Source organism: Aulonocara stuartgranti (genome assembly GCF_965226115.1).
Source record: "Aulonocara stuartgranti genome assembly, chromosome: 22".
Taxonomy (NCBI): domain Eukaryota; kingdom Metazoa; phylum Chordata; class Actinopteri; order Cichliformes; family Cichlidae; genus Aulonocara; species Aulonocara stuartgranti.
In genome coordinates, this window is record NC_138957.1 from 1,307,706 (window position 1) to 1,327,530 (window position 19,825).

The 19,825-nt window shown below is 43.8% G+C and overlaps 1 protein-coding gene across 1 annotated transcript; it reads right to left on the reverse strand.

The window, feature by feature from the left end:
- Positions 1-405: 405 nt before the first annotated feature.
- pdik1l (PDLIM1 interacting kinase 1 like) lies at positions 406-19,073 on the reverse strand. The gene is made up of 3 exons (XM_082521600.1): positions 18,881-19,073; positions 14,176-14,471; positions 406-5,808 (listed from the first exon to the last, which is right to left on the reverse strand). The coding sequence occupies exons 2-3, from the start codon at positions 14,458-14,460 to the stop codon at positions 5,068-5,070; spliced, it is 1,026 nt and encodes a 341-aa protein (XP_082377726.1). The 5' UTR covers positions 14,461-14,471; positions 18,881-19,073; the 3' UTR covers positions 406-5,067.
- Between the last annotated feature and the right edge of the window lie 752 nt (positions 19,074-19,825).

Genomic DNA, 19,825 nt, shown 5'->3' on the forward strand with positions numbered 1-19,825 from the left:
GCAGCTGATTTTAGACTGACTGAGGTTCCAGATGAAAATAAAGTTATCAGATGCATAACTCCTAACCCCTTTACCTGGACCACATGAGGAAGAAGGTGAAGTGAAAGTATCTGTGCTCTTATGCCGAGTCCCAGTCACAGGCGAATTCTCGGGCTTGGCTTCTGTGGTCAGACCAGAGTAAAGGAGCACATCTTCCTCACACGGCGTTTAGAGTCAGACGTGATGCTTCTAATCCTGCCAACAGTCTGTATCATAACAGTCTCATGTCGTTTGTTCCCTTCTTCTGTCACTTACCTTGAATCCACATTGATAAAATGTTGCAACCACCTGGACGATCACTGACGCACCAGCAGGAGCCACAAAACCGTGTTTCAGAATAAAAAGCACCACTGAAGCAAAACCACATTCAGTTTGGTTTAAACTTTAAACGAGTTCATTTTTATTAAAAATCCATTGGTTCAACAGTGATTGACAGCTGTTGTTTCACATGTGAAACTCAACTCAGTTTCTTCAAAGTATCTTACAATGACATGAAAGCAAGAACTGTGCGTACAGATGAGTGAGAGCAGGAAAACTGAAACGAGCGCAGCCCTGATCCAGGACTCGCAGTGCTGACTTCAGTCACCGAGCGGCATGCACGATTCGTTTTTAGAAAGGTTAAACTGGCAGGTTTCCATTCCAGCCAAAATGCCCACTTCTTTCCACGAGTACAAAAGAGACCAGCATAGACCAGCTGTGTGTGCTGAGGCCAGCGTTTTAATGTTAGACCAGCCTCAAGTTGCCCACTCTGTGATACCAGCACACTGAAAATGACTACATGTTGAAATCACAGGTCAGAACCTGAAAGCTTCCAATTAAAGTTTACAAAGACCAAGAAAAGATGTGAAAGATTTTAGATCTAAATCTTTGGAGTATCCAACCTGGAGCTCTGCCACTTCCTGTGCTGCGGGACAAGCGGACTCCATAAACCTTGTGTCTGCTCTGTATTCATGTTCGTTGTTTTATTAAACTACATTTTGTCATTTTTCCAGGATGAACTCATCCTCAAAAACTTATGTTAAAGGCAGCTGGCATGATTGGTGTGAGGGGCATTTCTATATCCACACATGGAAAGTATAGCAGCTGAAATCCCACTGAGCAGCTTCCCCCGTTATCCAACCCACAACAGGACAGCACAGACGATAGCAAAGGTCAGGACCTGTTACTGCTGTGGTTCTGTTGAACTGTGACGTGTTTTATCAAACTGATTCAGGATGCACCGAGACTGGATTACGATCTAGAGTTAGCATTAGCAGCGAATTAGCCGCTCGGGTTTAAGCACAGCGTGGAGCTACGTGAGCTGTGCTGACAGCGACTCCACCTGGGCTCGCATTATAACGAGCTCTAAACACTCCACCACTGTTGGATTTATAGCAAGTGCTCTGCTCTGTTAGACAAGACGAAAGTCAGCTCTGTGATTACGCCATTATTGGAACTTGTCCCTTTAGGGTTGGGGGGTGGGGACCTCCAGGCCTGGAGGGCCGGTGTCCTGCAGATTTAGATCTCACCCTGGGTCAACACACCTGAATCACATGAGTTCATTAGCAGGCCTCTGGAGAACTTCAGGACATGTTGAGGAGGTCGTTTAGCCGTTCAAACCAGCTGTGTTGGATCAAGGACATCTTAAACCTGCAGGACACCGGCCCTCCAGGCCTGGAGTTGCCACATCTGCTTTAGGGGGATGCTAGAAAGTTGTAAACGGGGAAACCGTCAGTCCCTCTACCATCGATCCGACGCTCTGTATGTGTTAGCAGCACTGAGCACAAGTCTCTCTCACTGTCTGGTGAGCTTTTTTAAGCCCACTCAGTAACGGACATGTCTGAGACTTCGAAGCAGTGCTTGGTATGAGCATCGTTGTCCAAAGGTTCGAAACAAAAAGAAGCTGTTACGGTTTCTCTCCTTTATTATTTACTCCCCTTGTGCCAGGGGAACGTTTGGATTCTCCAGCGCTTCACTGTTTTTGAATGAGAAAAATAAAATCCAATCACAATGGATGAAACTGAATCTCATATACAAGGCTCTGCGCCATCACGCAAGCCTCAGTTTCATCGGCCGTTTGGCCAGCGGCCGTCGACGAGGTGTTCAGCATTTACACGAGTGCACCCCTGCTGAACGTGACTGTTGACCATTTACCTGGTAGCAGACAAACGGAGGACTGAGCTGACCCGTGTTGTATTTCAGCTTTTGCTTACACAAAACCACAAACAACAGGCCAATGACGTACATACATTATCACTAGCACACCAACTGTATTAACCTGTAAGTATATCACATCTTTTCAATGATTGAAGGAAAGCAGTGCTGAATCAAGAGCTGAAGGAAAACTGAAGTCATCACAGCAAATTTACATGTCAAACCAATCCAGCTCTTGAAAACAGAGCACACTCAGTCACATGTACATAAACCTGTACAGTATTTACACATGTGCAAAGGAAATGAACATCAAAAATCAAAGGTGAGTAACCCAGACCAAGCATTAGTTTGGCAAACGCCTCTGTCGACCAGAAACGACTCCCTAAACATCCACATATGAGAGCTTTGAGTCCCAACGCAAGCAAAGGAAACGTCGTCCGAGTATTGTAATACTGATTTCTGTGGTATTGCTGGTTGTACCAAAAGCGCTGCAGGCTCACGAGACGCTGTGCATCTCAACCACATACTCTGCCAATGAGGTGTTTGAGTGCAATATCAGTGAGGTCACTCTAGTGTCAAAATGACGGCAAGGCCGATGTCATCCGCACGATGCCAGTGAATAAAGCTATCAGAGCTAAAAGCATGGGGGAAATGAATGAGGGGGGGGTCTGCCACAGTTACAGAGCTGTGAGCTAACAAAGACATTGTATGTTTGTGAGTTTTCACTGTTTTCATTTAAAATGTGTCAAAGTACACACATTATGTATAACCTGAAAGGCAAAAGGGTCCCAGGCATGATCCTGTGCCAAGCGCTGCAGCTTAATAGGCTTAGAATTAGCCTGTCAGGAGCATGAAGAGCAGGATTACTGTAAGAGCCAGAGGAAAGGAGGCAGTGACACAGTGAGAGCAGATCAGGTTAAACACATACAAAACACAAGAGCTTTACACGTCAACGAAAACAGAGAAGATCCTCAGGAGGATGGCGAGTGCTGATGCTCTTCCTCTCGCCTTTCCTGAAGATGAGCTGCAGCGTGCATAACTAACAACAGCCTGGAAAACAAATACCTGCGTGGTTATCAGCCTGCAGCACACACTGCAGGAGGTCGTCACGAACCGTGTTAACTGTAAGTGCTTTGCTCCACTCGTCCCTTTTACACATCAGGTGTGAGCATGTGTGAATACTTGTGTCAGCACTCTTAAACAGTCTAACTGGACATTATTGGTTTTTCTACCCAACACTGAGTCTGACTGCACCACAGCTCAGATTCCTGTCTTTGTGAAGGATCATTCGGATTTATTATTCCATTATTCCTACTGGGTGTGATGCACGCTGAACAATGATCATATTAAAGTAAGAACAACAGTAATCGCTCTCATTAGTGGTGTCCCAATAATCCAACTCCTTAATCACAAAGTCGCCTTTATGAGGGTAAAACTCGAGGCCAGAGCCTCTATGATTACAGGCTGGAACAGATCAGGGCTTCGCCTGTGACAACTATTTAATAAAGAAGCACTAAGGGGATTTCCCAACTCTCTGAGATTGAAAACATTTGTATCACGGTGTTATTTCATGGTGGTTTTAAGGTGTATCACATTCATATTAAACTTCAGCTACAAGACTTATACAAGCGTGTTTTGGTGATGCATCTACCTGACTTTGGTCGGCTTTAGCAGCCTGCAGTGCTGCACCTGCTGACATAATTAGGAGTCGACACCAGAGGCCACAAACTGGTCAGCAGTCGAGCCTAACTGGACTGTTTTCAGCTGGCCACCTATGACCAGTAACCAGCTGGTAAACCTCAGATATACGTGATTCTCTGCTGACCATCTCGTGCCTCATGTTGCAAGGATATTAAACATATTAAATACAGCGTCTTACTCCGTCTTGTCCTTTTCTGCAGCAGTCTTTCTTATCTGACTGAAGTCATGTAAAGATGCCCTGAAATGACAGAATTCAGTCTAAAGGGGCTTCGGTGCAAACCACAGACTGGAACAAACATGTAATAAACCTGAATGATCCTTTGTCTGCCTCACTGACTGGATGACGTGCTCAGGGCTAAAAGTATTTCTGTGTTTAAGGCTCTATGTTAATAACAGGGACCGCTCTCCATCATTATACATTCTGATCATGCGGCCAGGGGTGTGTCTGCGACTGGCCAGCCTATCTTACAGTCTGCAAAGGGGAGAAACCCCCAACCACGAGCCCCTGCTGGCTGGACACTTGCTGATAAAGAAAAAAAAGTCCCCCACCCATGTTACTAATATGTAAGCACCAAAGTTTTTATTTTCCCCCTCACACGACCAAGGAGCAGAACGTCCCTCGACAGCGAGCTCTTGTCTTCAAACACCATCGAGCTGTACGCCATTAATACCTGAGCATTCAGGGCATGTTTGTATTTGAGTCCAATCTTCATGTAAATTGTAAAACCCACAAACAACTTTGCAGCAACACGCAGCACGATGAGGTGGCTGGATGCAGTGTCGGCCCTTTGGGTGAATGTGAGCACAAGAAATCACAGGATCATGTCTCATATTGCATTTAGTAACACTTAGCACCGAGGTTTGGGTGGCATTTGAAGACAAAGGCTCTGACTGTCTTTTCTACCTGAAAGCAGGAGTTTCTAGGGTCACGCTGCTCTTCCGTCATGCTTCAGATGAAATGAAGTGGAAGCTGTGATTAGCCTGAGACTAGGCTGCAGTTTGGAGCAGCAGATGTGACACCTCCCCCCTTCAATATAAAGTCGTAGACCGTGGGTGCTTTGAACAGTGGCTAAAGGATAATCAATATTACAACCAATGACTGTTGCCCATTATGTGACCGTCGTTGTTAACAGCAGCTGATGAGATGTTTGCGTGTGCTTTGCGGCCGAGTTTGCGGTGACGTTTGCTCGTCAATCACGTGTCCCAGTCGAGCTCTCTGCACGCGATACGGACCAGTCTGAGCTCCAGTTCAAAGGCGTCGGGCCGCTCCTGAGGGTTGGCCGACAGCATCTCCCTGATCAGCTGCTTCATGTGGCTGTTCATGCTCTTTTTCCGGGCAGGGATCAGCAGCTCCATCTTTGGGTTTTCTAACAGGGCCTCTCCCAGCGGCACAATCTCCGAGCCCTGCTGCACGTAGCTCCCCAGCAGCTCCTTCTGAGTCTCCACATCCACAAAGGTGATGCGCTCCACCATAGCCCAGATAATCACCCCCAGGGCGAAGATATCTGCCTTGGCTGTGTAATGGCCCTCCCAGACCTCCGGGGCCATGTAGAAGTCCGTCCCACAAGCCGTGGATAGGAAGCACTTGTTGACGCTGGCCGGCTCCTCGGGGTTGAGCCCGGATGTAGAGCAGACCTTGCTCAGGCCAAAGTCAGCCACTTTGAGGGTGGGCTCGGACGAGCCGGCTGGCGTGCAGGCCTGGGAGATGAGGATGTTGTCTGGTTTGAGGTCACGGTGTATGATCTGATTACGGTGCAGGAAAGCCAGGGCGCTGCCCAGCTGCAGCATGAAGCTGGTGTTGGTCTTGCGGCTAGGTTTGCGAGACAGCAAGTAGGCATTCATGTCGCCGCCGTCGCAGAAGTCCATAACAAACCACAAATAGTAGGCACAGCAAGGGTCAAAGGTGATCTCGCCCTTCAAAGACGTCTCCACGAGCTGCAGAAGAAACACAGAAGATGAAAAGTGCGTGCACATAAGCAGTGCTGGCATTTTCCATGTAACGATTGTGACATACGGCCTAGATCAACACATTTATGGCGTGTCTCAACATAGATGCTCTTTCTGGTGGCAGATGGCTGCACAACATTTAGGAAACAGCAGTTTATAATTGATGCCCAATGCTGGTAGTGTAGAGCCATTAGACTATTACAGCACACATCCCTACTATACACCAGTCCTCATTTAATCATTAGTAATTATTCAAGTCCGACTCCCTCTCACAACATTGTAGCATGTTTATCTTAAAACATAAATCGTCACAGGGGACTGTTGTCAGCCCGACGCTGTGAACTGAGCTAAACTGTGACTGGCTCTATGAAAGCACATTCGGCCAGTTTCCTCGTCTGGAGCATTTGGATGGTTTTTTGTTGTTGTTTTGATCTTTTTTTTTTGTAACTCTGATGCGTTACAAAAAAACCCCAATTAATTCAAACAAATTTGCACTTCACAATACAAGAAAAAAAAAGGATACTCCTAACTACTTTGAATGGAACTTGCTGCAGGAATTCTGGAGAGCTGTTGTTGGAAACTCACTCTTTGACCAGTCGATGGTTTATCCTGATAATTTACCAAAAGCTGTGATCAGGCTGAGGAGCAGAGGAACTGATTGTTCAGCATCCTGCAAGAATGTCGCAAAATGTGATAGAATCATCAGGTCCTGCTGTTTTGCCATCAGGGAATGATTGTATAGCCTGGATAACCTCCTGAAGAGTAAACTCAAGATAATCCCAGTCGGAGTTCCTCAGTTTAGGCAATGGGAGAGAATCGAAGAAGCCATTAAGATCAGATTGTAACATATTATGCGTAAGAGAACATAACTCACTACAGAGCTCGCTGAAGCGACGGTTTATATCAAGTGGGTTAGTTAGCAGAGTTTTGGATTTGATGCTGTGTATTGCTCTTGCTATGCTGTCGTGATAGCAACATACCAGGTTTATCCCCAAACTCAAAATGCTTTTGTCGCAATTTCCAAAGTAGATTACTGACTAGGCCACTCGTTATGTCATTATATTCGTATTTTAAGTTCACTATCTCATTATAACACACAGGAGATGCAGAGACTTGATACGATCCAGGTCAGGAGGAACACTGTTGATTTCTCTCTTTCTTTTTTAAGAGCTGATGTGTAAGAGATTATTTCGCCCCTCAAAACAGTTTTCAGTGCGTCCCATGAAGTCGAATCGGATACCTCACCATTATCGTTTACTTCTATGTAATTCTTCAATTTGCAGGTTATATTCTTAACAAAAATGTCATCCTTAAGAAGGTTAGTGTTAAGTCGCCAAGAGTAAACCTGTTTGGAAGTCTATCGCTTCTGCTTATCCTTTTTTTTTCAGGGTTGCGGGGGGGGGGGGGGGCGCTGGAGCCTATCCCAGCTGTCATAGGGCGAGAGGCGGGGTCCACCCGGGACAGGTCTGTCGCAGGGCCAACACACAGGGACAGACAACCATTCACACTCACAGTCACTCCTGCATTCACACCTATCCCCACTGTTTTGGAAGTGAAAGATTTAATGATATTGTTAAGGGACTACGGTCAGATATTAATATATTATGATACTTGGAGTTGGCGACTTGAGAAATGAGACGTGAGCTCAGCAGAAAATGGTCGATCCTGGTATAAGATTTATGAACATGTGAGCAGAACGAGTTCTCTCTACCTGTAGGACGTTGAATCCTCCAAATATCTACCATGTCCCTGGTTTTAAGAAGATTGTTTAAACGTTTTGAAGAAGCTGTTTCTGACACTAATTGTGTAGATGATCCATCTAGGAAGGGGTCAGGATAACCGTTAAGATCTCCAGCCACTATTATATTAGGATCATTATCTGGGAGCAGATCAAAAATTCTCTTAAAGAAACTCTGTTCATCTGCGTTTGGGCCATATATATATTTAGGGGTATTAATGGGTGAGAATATCTACCTAGGGGATCGGTAACCACAGAAGTCATCTGGAATGGGACGTTCTTCCCAAATAGTACCGCGACACCACACGTGTGAGGTGAATGGTGACTGATATATCTGAGATACCCAGTTGCACTTTAATCTATGTTGTGTATCTTTGTGTAGCAATGTAACACAATGCTACCTTATATCGCTTCCCAGCTACACAAAGCTCAGACTCTACACGCCTCAGTTAGCATAGTAAACTTTTACGTTTGGGAGAGTTACCAGGAGAAGCCTCAAAGTTTGCATTCGAGCAAACCACAAGATTTCTGAAAGAGCCCTGGGGGAGATATTTGGCCATAACATCATATTTTATGAAAACCAAACACAGCACATCAGCACAAACATCTCCTAGCAGCTGTCAAGCATGGCTGTGGAAGGGTGACTGTATGGGCCGTGGGCACCTGGCAGGCATCGCGTGAACAACCAACTCCTCTGTATTCTGCACTGAGGCTTCTGTCTGCGAGCTAAAGCTGGGGAACATTTCTGCAGCAGGACAATGATCTCAAACACAAATCAACAACAGAAGAGCCTAACAAAGAAAATAATCAGGTGTTGCAGTGGCCCAATCCAAGTCCCGACTGCATGGAGTCTGTTCCCTGATTTTCTTTCCCCAACAGTTCAAAAGCACCAAGAGGTTTACTGGAGGTCCTGGAGGCAGCCACCCTTTTTCTTTTTTAAATCAGGCCACTGAAGTTTGTGCAATGTCATTTGTCCCAATACTTATAACAGCTCTTGAAATCACAACTGAAATGCTTTAACCTCCTAGGACCTGGGTCCACATATGTGGACATCACATTTTGGGTTATTTAGACCAAAATACTCAATTTTGCTCTACAGGGGCCTGATATGTACTCACGGGGACGTTATACTGCTACTGTTCTACTGAAATTTTAAACTAATATCCTCATGTGGCTCTCATTCTTCTTAGAAACAAAAATCAGGTAAAAAAAATAAAAATAAAATCTGGTAATTCTTTGTTTTTACATTCATCGGGACCCAATCGGGCCAAATATCAAAGAGAAATTAAAATGCTGCTGTGGAAGAGCTCAGGTTAAATGTGCTGCTGAAAATCATCTAAATCAGCATAAAAACAGTAGCAGAAACTTGTTTTAACCCTTGTGTGGTGTTCGTATTTTTGTTACTCAGCCAGTGTTCATGGGTCTGGTGGACCCGCTAGAGTTTTGGCTTTCCAAATTAACACTATCAAACAATTTTATGTTAAATTACTCAACAGATGTTTACTTCATCCCAATTACAAGACATATGAACAGCAAACATGGTTAATTTTTTCCCTTTACCTTTGTTAGATCACATTTATGAATTAATGTGCTTCTCGTTTTTCTTTTATATAAAATGTTATAAATAAATCAGTTATAATCAAGTGGAGTGAGTGGAAAGACACAACACATTTACACGTGAAAAAATCATTAATTGTTTAATTTTTCTTTTGACAAAAACTGAACACGGGTCTCACAGACCCGAACACCATACAAGGGTTAAACAGATGGTTGTCAGAGGATTCACCACCCAAACACATACTGCAAATTATCCCACAAGTGGTGTGGTCAGATACTCCCACCCATTATCACTCACTGTACTGTAAGCATGTACTGGAATATTACAACTAAAAAAGGAGAGCTGGAATAAAAGGATTCTGGGAAAGTTTCCAGTGCTAGCACTGCAAAAGGTGAATGAACGGCTTCAAAACAGCCCTGTGAGCTGCTCAGAGGCAGTAATCAGGCGTGTGGAGAGCTCCTGAAGCTGCTCCAACATTCATACTGCGCAGCCAATGCACGGCAGGCAGCAGCACACATGACTCCAGTCTCACCTCGCCAACAAACACAAAGCTGCCCACTGACGACCCACTGAATCAGTGCGGTTATCGGTCGGATTCAGGTCGTCATAAATCAATCAACATAAAGTATAATAAACAGAACAAAATTTATTGTGTAATTGTGTTAGTCTGCTGTTTCCCACAAATACAACTTTTAAACAATGTTGTTAATGTTTAATTTGTTCTCATCTTTAGATTTTTGTGATTTCTTTTTCCTTGATATTATTATAACGTTTTAAATCTTAGTGTTGTGTCAGCGGCGATGTTGGAGGCAGGAGGACGACACCACAGAGAAGCTTTATGGCTGTAAAACAGGAGAACACACTGAGAGCGCCAAACAGGATGTTAGGGGCAGCGTGAGACGGGGGCACATGATCAGCTGTTGTGACCTCTCAAGGGAGCAGCTGAAAGAAGAAGATGATGATGATGATGTTCCACCCTGGCAGATTTATTAGTAGCTCTACATTTCACTAATCACTGCATCACAGCTGAACGATGTGTTATCATCACGATGCCCGAGGCTCTAACCTGTGCATCCTGCCTTTAACCAACTTCAGCACATGTTTGAAAACTAAAGGTTTCTGAAGTGCTGCACTAAGTGCCGGAGATTATATTTGAGAAATAATTCACTGGCTACAGTTCAAGCACATTATTGATTATTGATCTAAAACAGGTTCTGCTTTCAAACAATGTTATCACTTTAGCATGAAGTTATAAAGAACTGCTAAACCTCCATAAAGCTTCATATAATATTGCCCAGCATGGTGATAAACAATCACAAAGGGTCTTTTAAATTCATCAAAGCAAACTGAAGGCAAAATCAGGCACACTGCATGTTAACAGGCTGCACACGCTAACAACATGAAACTGTCGGCTCCACGCAGCAGCAGCAACTACAGAGTCTGAGTCTAAAGAGCCAACACGTGGATAAATCAATGACAGCACCGAGCTTCCCTCTGACTCAGGAATAAATGGGAGTCAAAAATAATAAACATTTAACTATCAGATCAGATCATTTAACTAAATTTTTACAAGTGCCTTTGTGTAAGTCACAATCTACAGTGTATAAATGGATAAGCTCATTCAGTCAACATCGAAGCATTGAAGCATTAGAAATAATTTCCCCAGGGATCAATAAAGTATTCTGATTAATCAGACTCTGCATCAGCATTAATGTTGTCAGGTGTAAACTGTACGTCTGACTGTCACCGTAGCACACTGGAGGGTTTGTGTTCTCCTATCACCTCAGACGCTGTCATGTTCTTATCTGGTTGGAGAGCCTTTTTGTCCAGTACCTGACAAACTGGTTTTTCCTCCCAAGTCCTGCTTCTTAAAGAATCACAACCTGCAGGACGCTAAGGCAGGAAGTCACCTGCTGGGCAACAGTGTGACGAATGCATCTATAAATAAAGACAATCACATGAATGAATCGTGTGTTTTGGTCACATCAAGTATCACATCTGAACTTGTATTACTTCTTTGATCAATGTGTGTTTAACTGGCTGAGGGGACAAGATGAGTTTGGCATGAGCCAACGGGAGATTTCAGTTTCACTTCTGCAGGATCGCTCCGAGCACGATTCCTTTTTCTGTAACCCCGAGGTCAGCACAGGAACTAATGTGAAGTTAAAAACAAGCAGAAGCCATTAGCAGAGCGGTGCTCTGTAAAAGCATTTAGAAGAAGAAGAAGAAAGTGTACTTTATTGGTCCCCGTAGGGAAAATCCCTCTCTGCATTTAACTCATTCACTCAGTGAAGCAGTGGGCAGCCATTGGGCGCCCGGGGAGCGGTGTGTAGGGACGGTACCTTGCTCAGGGGTACCTCAGGGTAGCTGTTCAGGGGAATCGAACCCCCGACCTTCCGATCATGGGGCCACCACTCTACCTACTGAGCTATCCCTGCCCTACATGCACACAGTGACATCTGTCAAACAGAAAATACTGGAAGTCTGAGATTAGCACTTCCTGTTTATCATTTACACGAGCTGTGTTCAAATAGCCGAGTAGGTCGCTTGCTCACTACATCAGCAGGCAGACTCTACCTGCACACGCTGCTTTCACAGGACTCTTTGCCTCGTGGTTTCACAGCTGCTAGACCCACCGTTACAGCAGCATTTCCTGCATTTATCAGTCTGTCACGTCACTGTGGAGGAATTTTGCCCCATTTTTCTTTATAACATTGTTTAAGTTCATTGAGGTTTCTGGACATTTGTTTATCTGCAGCTTTCTGCAGGTCCTACCACAGTAACGGAGCCAGTCGGCGGTCACATGTTGACGTGTGGACACGGACACACCTTTATTTGTTCATTTCTTGTAGTTTGTGTTTACAGTCACACTCCTGTTGTGTGGCCCAGTTTAAGCCAAAGTTAAGCTCAGGATCAGTAACATGTTTAAACAAAACTAGCATCCTGACAACTGACCTCCAGGACACTCTGCTGTACAGAGGAGTGCACAGCAGCTCACTGACTGCAAGAAGCTCAGACTGCAGAGCAAGCCTAAGTCATCATCCTCTATTACGATAGGTCGGTTTGTCCTGATATGCTGTTTGGTTTGGGCCAATCGTGGCACTACTATAGGAAATAATCTCTTGTGTGTCAAGAGGACTTTGACCTTCATATGTGCGTGTGACGTTCTTTGCCTGTAATATCACCGACCACCATGTGTAAACTGGTAGATCATATATCTAAAGGCCTTCTCAAATGGACGCACAATGTAGTCTTTCACAACAACTGTATAGTTTCACTGGATGAATTCGCAGCATTTTCAAACCCAGCTCAATTTTTTGGATCTCAATAAACAATCCGACCAATCAGGTCACTTGATTTGGCAACAAGTGCGCTCACAGCTCAAGCCGCACACCTGTACTGAACAGACATCGGCATGGAAATAGTCAAACAGCACACAGGTAAACTTTGCTGCGGCTCACTGGGCCCTGTGAAGTGATTTCTCTGCCTCCTCAGCTGTGGTTCAAACTGACCCACTGACATCCTGTAATATGTATGAAAGCGACCGTGACACAGCTTCAGCTCCAGGATCAAACCACGATATTCTCCCTGCTGCTGCGTCCTCGTGAGAACAGTAGGAGCCGTAATCACAGGTTCTTATTTAGGAACATCAGCACCAGCTCACCGTTGCTTTTATTTTTGTTCCACAGTCCATTTTTATGTAAAGAAATAACACAACAGGTGGAGAAGAAGGAGCAGCTCTGACAAACTCACTGCAATGAACAGAATTACAAGAGCACAGTTTCTCTGCTGGGTTAGCTGTGTAGAGAAATACCCACAGAACAATCAGAACATCTGTTACAAACCAAGCTGTGTTTGACTCGTTTTAACTTGTGAATTCTCACATTTTGATCTGATATTATTACTACTGTTTGTTAAAATGACTGTTTTAGGACTAAAACAGTCATTTTCTTTACCTTATACAGTGAAGCAGTTATAAAAAGTGAACACAAACACAGACGAACTACACCCATCGTTAGGGATGGGTATCGAAACCCGGTTCTTGCTGAGAACCGGTTCCCACTGTTTCAGTTCCTTGGAAGTGTTTGCCATTTTTGCAAACGATTCCCTTATCGATTCCAGTCGCCCCGAATGACGTCACCACGTTGCGGAGCGTCATTTACCTGGCAGGAAACACGGCGGCTCAAACGCTCAAAAGTTTGGTTATACTTTATGAGAACGGATGACAACAGGGCAACTTGCAATACTTGCAAAGTAGAGATTTCATTTAAGGGAGGAAACACTACGAACATGCAAAAGCATTTGCTCACAAAACACACGATGACCTTAAATGAATGTCGTGTTTTTAATTCCGTGAATCTCAGCCCAGCAGCAGCGGTAACGTTTGCACATCCTCTCCCGTTAATGCGGCAGGTAAATAATCAACTAACAGTGCATATATGATCTGCCTTATTACAAACCTGCCATTACTGTGCACTTAGGTGGCCATGATGAGACAGAGTCTGGCTCAGATGCTGGCAGCTCTCGCTGCAGTCTGCCGGTAGCGTCTCCTTTCAGGCCAGGATAGACGAACGTCACCGAGCAGTGACTACGTTTTTGGTCAAAGGCTTGCACCCATTTGCCACAGCAGATGATTTTCAGTAAGTGAATGTGTTTAATTGTAGGCAGGGACATTACTGGATATTCTTGTATAATTGCTACTGAATAATTTATGTTATACTTTGTTATTGCTACAGGAGAATATTTATTTTATTATTTTACATTTACAATGTTTTTCCTGGGGACCCTGTGACACCCATTGAAGAGCCGTAGGCTGGATCTCTTAAGATCTCACTGTTGGGTTTGTAAGGCCATGTTACTCCTAAATTTGTCTCTTGTTCAAAGAGAAGATATAAAACAAAGTTCTAAGCTAATCGACCTTAGTGTTCTCCTTTTTAAAAAAGAATCGATAAAGAATCGAATCGTTAAACAGAATCGAAAATGGAATCGGAATCGTGAAAATCTTATCAATACCCATCCCTAGTGATCGTGACTGATCCCATGGGTCATGTGTTCTCACCTCAAGGTAGAGCGGCGAACTGGAGCCGTGGTTCATCCTCTGGGCTAGCTGGTCCCGCTGCAGGATACACTCCTCCAGGTGGATGACATTCGGGTGCTGGCTTTGGATGCTGCTGAGGGCCCAGAATTCCCGAAGGGCCAGTTCGACATTTTCTGGAGAGTGGCAGCGAATCTTCTTCACCGCCACCCTTGCCCCTGTACGCTTCACTACTGCCTCATAGACCACACCGTAACTGCCACGCCCCACCTCCTGGATGAGTTCGTACTTCGGCTGGCTGCTTACCATCCTAGTCCTCACTGTGGAGACATATTGTGAGAGTTAAGCTCGCCCTCTGCACTCTGTTGACATGCTAGCATGCTAGTATGATCCCATGGAGTGTATAACGCATGGACGCAGCCACCCAATGCAAACTCATTAGCTAACAACTTGTCAACTGCAAATCATTAGCCAAAGACAACCCCACAGGTAATGCTCCTTTCTGATACTCGAATACCCACAAATACAAAGCAGGCTTATTGATTCCAGTGACTGAGCCCATGATTCATAGACTTTGATAGGACCACAAGTCTTTTTGCAACCACAGGTATTATTGTGTCCTGGTGGAAAATCATTTCGCCTATCCAGGGTTGCTTCACTGTGACTCCAAAGCTACGTCCGTCTGCATCCACCCAGTGAAAACTCATAAAGAATCGCATATAAAAAGTACAAGCTGCTCCCTTACTTAGCCAGAAAGACTGGACACACTGGAGAAGCCATTTTTCAGGATCTATGTCAGACGTACGAATTTCCCTTTGAGATCAATAAAGTTACTCTTGCTCTTGTAAGGGGCTGCCACAGCAGATGGTAAATATGTTTACTGTGGGTGCTCTTCCTGCCACAAAGCTCCCAGAGAGCTGTGCCTCCTGCTCTCATTCACCTAACACGCAAACGTTGGGTGAATGAGTTAACACAACAAACTCTGTGACAAATAAAGACCTAAACAGTTGTCAGGTGCCTCTCCTCTGAGTCTCTTTGCCCACAGTTCAACTTCACACTCTTTACCAGCAGAGTCGTGTTTCTGCTCTGCAGCCTCTCTGAGGTCACCAAACCAGTTCTGTGTCTGTCCGTCTGCTGTGACTTTGCAACACCAGCGTAATGATTTAAGACTTTATCCTAAAACATGAAAAACAATTTGGCTCACTAAAGTAAAAACAATGGAGGAATCCAAACGCTGTTTGGATTCAAAGAACAGCAGCAATGACAAACACCGTGGGTGAGTAACATGTCCACAGTCCACAGTGAAATATTCAGGACACAGAAACATTCTTGAAAGCAACAGTTTGGAGATTACATGTTTAAACTGTTTAGACCACAGCTCGTGATAGTTGGTCCACATTTCTCCTCACTGCTCATATTAACATCTGTGTGCTCCTGAACAGTGCTGAAGCCAGCTGAGATCACACTGTGCTCCTGGGAAGTGTGAAGCCTGGATCCTACTCGGCTGAGACAAAGACACTGACAGCCGGAGACGTCACAGCCAGGCTGCATGCGGGACATGCATACTTGCATACTTGGTGCACTGCAATTTACATTTCTGTGGATGAATCCACAAGGTCACAAAAAACATCAGGCGCACGACCAGCACAGACCTGTGTGATGATGTCGCTCTGACCCGAGCACAGCAGGCTGTAGAACTGACAGCACAATTACCTTCATATAGACCGTCAACTAGGGCTGCCACAAACCATTATTCTGATAGTCGACTAGTCACCGATTATTTTTGCGATTAGTCGACTAATCAGATCATCATCCATTGGACGCAAAACTACAGCTTATTGCACCAGCAGCATCTGCTCTTATATAACTATCATTAGCTTACAGCTTTAAGTGTTTAAGGTCTGTGCTAATTAAAAATAAAGACAAGATGATAGTTTATTAAATTTTAATGAAATTTGCAGATTGTTTCGGTGAAGTTTAATAAACTCCTTGCTATCTAAAATATAACAGGACACCGGAGTAAATTCTGGAGCATCTCACACTTCTGATAATCAGCTGTCTGCTTGACGTTTATTCAGCTGTGTAAAAACTATAACTTTAATCTCAGCCAAACCGATTTACTCAGGAACAAATAAAATACTAAAGAAAAAAGCCAAACAACAACATTTTTAAGTTATCTAAGTGACTTATATATCATGTTTAACCTGAGTAGCGAAAGACGGCGGTGGGTTTGAAAACGATTTGCCGGGAGTCCGGTGTTCTCACGGCTCTAGTTAGCCTAGCCCCCGGCTCGCTATCGAGCTAGTGGGTAACAGACGTCTCCGAAAACGTCGGAGCGCTTTTGAAAATATGTGGTGTCTTGATAAACTGAGCAGATATTTGAGGTTTACACAGCTACATTCTCGCCTGAAAATATGTTAAACATTTATTTTGTGACCCAGAAAGAATAATAAGAGTAACATTAAAACTAGCTAGCTGCCGCCATTGTTGGAAACTGCGCTGGGCCGCGCTATGAATTCTGGGACACAGCTGCTTCTTCTTCTTCTTCTTCTTCTTCTTCGGGGTTTAACGGTAGCTGACATCCTTGTACATGCAATGCTGCCATCTTCTGTTTCAGTCCGTTATTACACTCTTAAATCCTGCTACTTATTCCTGCGTCTTTTGTGATCTTACAAAGCTTCAAACGACGCGTCGACTATTAAATCAGTCGTCGACGATTTTGATAGTCGACGTAATCGTGACTAGTCGACAAATCGTGGCAGCCCTACCGTCAACCAAACCATCATTTTCTGCAGTTTTCTTAGTTTAGCTGCAACAACCATTCACAGTTCAGCTTCTTAACAAAAGGCCTGGCAGACAGTTCAGGTAGAAACCAAGTATCTACGAATCACCAACTAAGCGAACGTTCATGTGACTGAGCCATGACGGGACAGCAGAGGAAACGCTCCCTACGAGAAGCTCCCACACAGAGCCTTCCTGTCACTTACACCTGTACAACATTATAACACTGCTCATATTTTTCAAGAAGACGTGACCTGAGATTGCACTGATGAGCTATCAATACTTCTTTTTCCCTTCATTTTTATTAATCATACTATACTTCTGATTATTGTTACTTTATAACTCAGTGGCATAGAACAGACAGCTGAATGCTGGACAGGACTAAAAACAGGGACAGATTACAATCAATGTAACTACACAGTTATTAGAACGGCAAAAATAAAGATTACAGATATAATGTAATTGGGTGACAACTGTAAGCTGTCAACAAAGTAAATAAATACTACTTAATAACTGTTTACCCAGTGAGCTGTAAAACAGTGACAGAGGCGCCTGCAGACATTACTTTTTCTTGTTGAGTAAGTGATGCAACAAAGAGTCCTACTGTGTCTCAGCAACAAGGCAGCAAATAAAAATTTAGGATATAACAACATGTTATTGTTATTATTATTAATATTATTATTAATACCACCATAGTAATATGGCTTAAGCGCAGCCTGTTACACACCAATGCATGTAAGATAAGTGGAGAAGTGAAAGATAAGTGCCCCCGCCCCTTCCTTTCTCCTGTTATTAAAAAAAGCAGTTTTAACTTTCAATTAATAACAAACACAGGAGGAAACCTGTATAGTATTCAGTTTGTAGCATACCCCTCTGCTGCTCCATTGTGTAAACAGGATTCAACACCATGTACAACTATTGTGTTAACGTGACACCACTACAGGGTTACATCACCTTGCACAGGAGCTGGGTCGTAATCAGATTAGAAAGTACTTTTTTAAGTATATATTTAAGATAAGAAAACTAAGCACAGGCAACATGGACCGCAAACCATCCTTCTCAGTTGGTTTTTCTATACACCAACTGACAAGGATTTTAAAAAATAAATCCATAGTATTTGATGATTTGGGCTATTGGAATACTGTTTCAGCAATACTCGATAAGTAAAACTCACCAGTGTACAAAGTCACTTGGTCACATGTCAATAATAGCTCAGTTATAACCATTTCTTCTTATTATGAAGCCAACTTATGTTAGCGTTGTTTCACTTGATGGGCTGTTGCTCTTTCGACTTGGAGCACAACACAACTTAGCACTGTAACAACTCTGCCTGTTATCCTGGGAATGGCCGCTATTAAACACCTGTCTATATCCCAATATTCACTGGACTAATCAGAAAACTTCATTCTAAAGGAAGGTGACAGTGACAGGTTCGGAGCTGATGGATGTCTCCCAAAAGTCGGCAGCGAAAGGCTGCCTCCCGGACGGAAGGAGCGGTAGCCAGCGTGCTAAGGGGCTGATTACAAATCCACTTGACTGATTGGCTAAGAGGCTAACAGCTATCCGGCCTGCCTACTGTCAGCTAACGATGTTGTTGCTCAGCTAACGTTAGCTAATCACGTTAACCTGAGCTAACAATGAGTCCATATATCTTCAGCACAACTGACACGTACGGTGGTACCGAGCATCTAGCTAGGACAAGTCCATGCCTCTTTAACGGTACCAGCACCGGGGCACAGAGGGGGCAGCGTGATAAGCACAGGGTATTGACAGTTTATTGTCCTCTGTGTGTGTGTGCGTGTGCGCGCGTGTGTGTGTGTGTGTGTCATCAGAAAAAAATCCAGCCTCAAAACACACACACGCGACCCAAGTAGCTACAGCAGACGAGACAATAGTTGATATGTAGAAGAAACAACAGTTGTCGGGCCGCGACTGTTATCAAGCTCACCTTCGAGTCGATTCTCGGGGGTTCATTTGTTGTCTTCTTTACTCTCCCTGGCAGCCATTACCGCCGCGCACGTTCTGCTCGCAGTCAAACCAAGAAGGTTTTGTCAAACACTGGACGTGAGAGCGCGCAGCTGCTATGCAGCACAGCGCGTCAGTGGCGATAGAGCGACGACTTCCGGTCATACCCTTCAAAATAAAATTCCCGTAGATGCTTTTTTATAATGGAGACTCAATAACCAGGAGGTGGAGGAACGTTGACGGGCGAGGATATGTTTTTCTAAACATGTTTTATGAAAAAAAAAATTAAGTACATGCAGAGAAATAGCTGATTAGTTCTTCATTAAGTCTTGTTGCATCAAAAAATTCTGCTTTGCTTTATATTCTAAGAGTTGCTTACTTTCTCTGTTTGGTGGCTTTTTTAGTCATTTTTGTGTGGATTTTTTATTTGTTTGTTTTGTATTAAACTAAACACTTGTACTTTAGGAATTGAAATTAAATCCTGACTCAAAGATGGCAAAAGGCACGTGTATTTTTAAAATGCAAACTTCCTATTATAGCTAGCACATTTGATTAGCATTATTCAGTCAGTGAAATGAGAACACGTAGTGAACAAAATGCCGTGCACACCTGCAGAAGAGGATTGGGATTTTTTTGCTCAGAATTCTTTAAAAAAAAGGACTCCCCCACTTTTTTCTATTTCCAGTGGCACTAATCCTCTTCCATACACACCTGTACAAGTTTATGTAATCTAATGTAGTGGACCCGCTATCCAAATATCACCTGTAATTCTTTCTCAAATACAGATACTGATGCTTGGATGATAGACAAACCTATTTGCCTGATTTCAGTAACACGCTCACAGAAAACACACGATGAAAATCCTAAAACGAAACATATGAACAAACCTATACCAGCTGCCCAGTATTCAGTATTCTAGGGTGGACAT